Below are 4,993 nucleotides of genomic sequence, written 5' to 3'. Positions count from 1 at the left end.
TAAAGGTCGTCAACACCGGAATGGATAAACTTTTCTCACTAGCAATCAAATATAAGGAGACTATCAGGGAATACACCGATAGATGGCACAAGATCTGTCAAGCCATAGGGAATATGGATCCGGTAGTTAGCATCAACTGCTACAAGTGGGGTCTGGACAGGATGAGCACGCTGTTTGTCGAAATTCATGGTACCATCCCTGCCACCGAGGGAGATCTTCGAGTAATCATAGAAAAACATTCCAGGTTGGAGGAGATTCAGCGAGAAAATCCCAGAGCCCAGGATCAAAGGCCCCAGCGAACCAACTCAGTAGAAAAATCCAGCGGATCCAAGAGGGATGGTTCGGATGAACGACCTGGCGAAAATAGGAGAGATCAAAGAGATGATCGTCGACGTGATGATCCGAAATTCGAAGACCAGGTTTACACAAAATTGAACACAGCTATGCGCGCATCCTAAGGGAGATCAAGGATCGGGAAAACCTTGATTGTCCATGGTCTAAATGAAAGCAGCCTCCGAGGTCGGAGAAGTCAAAAGAGTACTGTGAATATCACTGTTTCAACGGCCACCAGACCGAGAAGTGAAAGAATCTCAAGATAATGATTTAAAAACTGATTGACGCAGGAGATCTTAAGAAGTACGTACAGAAGGCCGGCACCGATGATAAGACCAAGCGAAGGAACCAAGTTCAACTGCCTGAAGGCAACCGAACCGTTAACACCATCTCATGTTCCGAGGCCACAGGGCCATCTCTAATGGCGCAAATAGGAAAGAGATTGAGAAAGCAATTCGAGGATTATTGTGAACTGTAAAAAATCGATGGGGTAGAATTAGATGAACACGAACATTGGATGGATGCACCTATGATCTTTGACGCTGAGGACATCGAAGGAGATAAGGAGGATCACAACGATCCCTTGGTTCTCACGCTGCCAGTAGCGGGATGTAATATCAAAAAGATCCTCATCGACGGAGGAATCTCAGTCAACGTTCTGTTCTACGACACATTCAAAAGGATGAAGCTTAATGACGAGCACCTGATGTCTTCGTACTATACTATCTACGGGTTCAACGGTGCAGCAACAAAGCCACTCGGAGACATCGTTTTACAAGTGAATGCAGAACTGATGAAGGTTGACGCTCGATTCAGTGTATTAGATGCACCTTCTCCCTAGAACGCCATTTTTGGCCGCATATGGGTACACAAGCTCAAAGGACTGGCGGAAACCTATCACCAGTACCTCAGGTTTCCAACTCCCGAAGGGGTAATGGAAATAAAAGGAGATCAGGTTACCGCACGAGAGTGTAAGGATTTACAAAATCAGGTTAATAACGAACAAGATGAGCAGCGGAAATCCCGAAGAGCTCGAAACAAAGAAGCTGCGAAAGACAAAGCAATTGACGCCTATCTGGAAGAAATCTCTGGAAGAAGCCTCGCAAAGGAAAATATAGTTGGAAACGCTGAGGCAAGCACTTCAACCACAAAGGAGGCCTAAGAACCTACCAAATAGCAATTAAAGAATGTTCCTCTCCTTGGGAAACCAAAACCCACATCACCTCCGTAGAACCTGTGAAAGATATCAACATAGGGACCGAAGAGGACCCGAAGATGATCAAGATAGGAACTGTAATGGATAAAGAAAGAGAGGTATCACTAATCAAGCTACTCAAGGAGTACGCATATATCTTTGCATGGAAGTTAGGGTACCTGCCAGGGATTGATCCGAAAATAATCCAGCACGAACTTCGTATAAAGCCAGGCACACCACCCTTCAGGAAGAAAGTGCGGAAGGTGGCACCAGAGTATCATAAAGCGATCGAAAAGGAACTTCGCAAACTGTTAGAAGCGGGATTCATCAAGGAAGTCAAATATCCGATTTGGATCTCGAACATGGTCATCGTGCCAAAAAAAGAACGGAGGAGTAAGAATAAGCATCGACTTCACCAACCTCAGCAAAGCGTGCCCAAAAGAAGGACAATTATCCACTTTCGAGCATCGATCAATTAGTTGAAGCAGTCAAAGGGTATGGAGAACTATCATTCATGGATGCATACTCTGGTTACAACCAAGTAGCTTTGGCAGAAGAAGATCAACAACATACAACATTCTACACCCCGCACGGCCTCTATTGTTACACAAGGATTCCCTTCGGACTTCGAAATGCAGGGGAAACATACCAGAGGATAGTTGATGCTATCTTCAAACCATGGATTGGGAATACTTTAGAAGTCTATGTAGATGATATGCTCGTCAAAATCAAGTTGCGCAAGGATCACCATCAAGATCTGAGGGACATCTTCGAGGCAATGAGGAAACACCACATGAAAGTGATCCCAAAAAAATGCACATTCGGTGTCACTTCAGGAAAATTCCTTGGGTATCCAGTGACGAAGAGGGGCATCGAAGTGGATCCCGCAAAAATCCAGTCCATCGTAGGAATGCCATCCCCGAAGAACCTCAAAGAAGTTCAGAAGCTCAACAGATCCCTAGCGGCTTTGGGCAGGTTCATCGCCAGGTCATCGGACAAATGCAAACATTTCTTCAACATCCTCAAAAAGGGAAGAAAGTTTGAATGTACCGCAGAATGCGAAGAAGCTTTCCAGAAGATTAAAGAATATCTTGCGACGATCCCAATCCTGCAAAACCCCGACCCCGATGAGGTACTGGCGCTTTACATAGCAGCAACATAAGATGCCGTCAGCGCGGTACTGGTCAAAACAAACACGAAGATAGAGCAACCCATTTACTACGTCAGCAAAACTCTGAACGCAGTAGAGATAAATTACACGAAAATTGAACAGCTCATCATGGCTTTGTTGTGGGCCACCCAAAATCTAAGGAGCTACTTCTTGACTCACTATATCTGCGTCCCATGCAAAGCACTATTGGAGGCAATCCTCAAAAGCGCATGGAAAGTAGGAAGAATAGCAAAGTGGAACACCCATCTCGACCAATTCAACAACATCCATGAAGTCCAACACTCCCAAAAGTCACAAGTCTTGGCGGATTTCCTAGCGGACTTACCTATGGACAATGACGAAGAGATAAGGGACATACCAGAAGCTGAAGAAGGCAAAGATCCAGTTGATATTCTCAAACCTGCAAACCCAAGACGATGAGAGCTTTTCGTTGATGGATCGAAGAATAGGGAAGGCGCCGGTATAGGCATTGTAATCACCACCCCCACTGGGGACACGACCGTGCACGCATTCAGGCTGGAATTCAAGGGGCAACTAATAACATCGTTGAGTACGAAGCTGTTGTACATGCTCTTCGTTTGATAATAGAAATGGGTATAACCGATGTGCGTCTAACAAACGATTTGCAACTGGTCATACGACAAATAGGGTTAGAATACAATGTTTATGATGAGACCCTGTCAGCATACATGGATCTGGTCCAGACTCTGTCATCCATAATACGAAGCATTAGGTTCCGACACTTATGCAGAAAGGAACTTAGACACGCCGATGCCTTATCCTACGTATCGTCCATGTTAAAGAACGAAGACATCAAGGCAATAAAAATAACTAAAGTATACGAACCCTCAGTCATGTCCCAGGAATTCTGCGCTGCAAATCGAGAAGACAGTGTATGGGAAGGCATCAATGACGATGATATACGGGAAGACGTCGCCGACGACTTTCAGGAGGATGACATCATGCCGAGAGCTAACGAAGACTTCAGTGATAAAGAAGATTGGAGATCTTAAATTCATCTCTTTCTCAAAGAAGGAACGCTTCCTATGGACCTAAAGCAGGCACGGAAAATACAATCAAAAGTAGGGAGGTACGACCTAAGAGACGAAACTTTGTACAAAAAATACTTCCACGGGCCTTTGTTACGCTGCTTATCAAGAGAAGAAGGGCATCGGGTTTTGAAGGAAATACACTATGGGGACGCAGGTAACCATAGCGGGATGAGATCCATGGAAGACAAGGCAAAAACTCAGGGGTATTATTGGCCTACGATGATACGAGATGCAATGAGAATGTCAAGAAGATGCGAAGAATGCCAGCGCTTTTCCAAAATGATCCACACACCTGCGACAAAGATGAACTCTGTGGATAGTCCTTGGCCTTTCTCAAAATGGGGCATAGATATCGTGGGTCCCCTAATCGAAGGGTCAGGAAAAAGACGGTTCTTGATAGTAGCCACAAATTATTTTAGTAAATGGGTAGAAGCTAGGGTCTTACAAGGATCCGTGACTCGGGTTTCTTCACATTCATCTTCCAAAACATTATTTGCAGGTTTGGAATCCCAGCTGAGATTGTCTCCGACAATGGCAAGCAGTTACAAGGGAAAAACATCGACATGCTTTTCGATACCTTCAAAATCAGAAAGAACAAGTCAACACCCATATATCCTCAAAGCAACGGCCAATCAGAAGCCACGAACAAAACCCTTGCCCTCATTCTCAAAAAGCAGCTAGACGAGCATAAGGGACGATGGTGTCAGCAATTACACAACGTGTTATGGGCATACCGAACAACATGAAGATCATCTACAGGAGAATCAACGTTCCTACTCACCTATGGAGCCGAAGCCGTCATCCCTACAAAAATCATCATGCCAACTACGAAGACCGAAGCACGGGAAAAGAACCTCACAGCGGATATGATGCTGTCAAGGCTTGATGATCTCGAAGAAATAAGGGAGACGGCACTATAGAAGATGGAGAATTATCAACGAAGACTGGCAACGGAATATAATAAAAAGGTTAATCTTAGAAACTTTGTATAAGGACGGTATGTGCCTAGAACCATACCCCAATATCAGTGAGAGAAGAAGTGGGGTAAGCTAGCACCAACATGGGTATGACCTTTTGTTATACACGATATCGCAGGAAATGGATCTTATTACCTGCGTAACCTAAAAGGAGAAGTCCTCAGGCACCCATGGAATGTGAAATATCTCAAGGGATACCATCCATAAAAAGCAACGCATCTCCGCATCTGTGTGAAGAACACCATAAGAAGAAGACGGCGCATCC

The 4,993-nt window shown here is 44.7% G+C and overlaps 1 protein-coding gene across 1 annotated transcript; it reads left to right on the top strand.

Annotated features, from left to right (window-relative positions):
- Positions 1–850: 850 nt before the first annotated feature.
- LOC113271807 lies at positions 851–1,174 on the top strand. The gene has a single exon (XM_026521731.1). The coding sequence runs from the start codon at positions 851–853 to the stop codon at positions 1,172–1,174; it is 324 nt and encodes a 107-aa protein (XP_026377516.1).
- The last annotated feature ends 3,819 nt before the right edge of the window (positions 1,175–4,993 follow it).

The sequence above is a fragment of the Papaver somniferum genome, chromosome 4 (assembly GCF_003573695.1).
Source record: "Papaver somniferum cultivar HN1 chromosome 4, ASM357369v1, whole genome shotgun sequence".
NCBI classification, from domain to species: Eukaryota; Viridiplantae; Streptophyta; class Magnoliopsida; order Ranunculales; family Papaveraceae; genus Papaver; species Papaver somniferum.
This window is presented reverse-complemented; position numbering and strand designations above follow the sequence as displayed.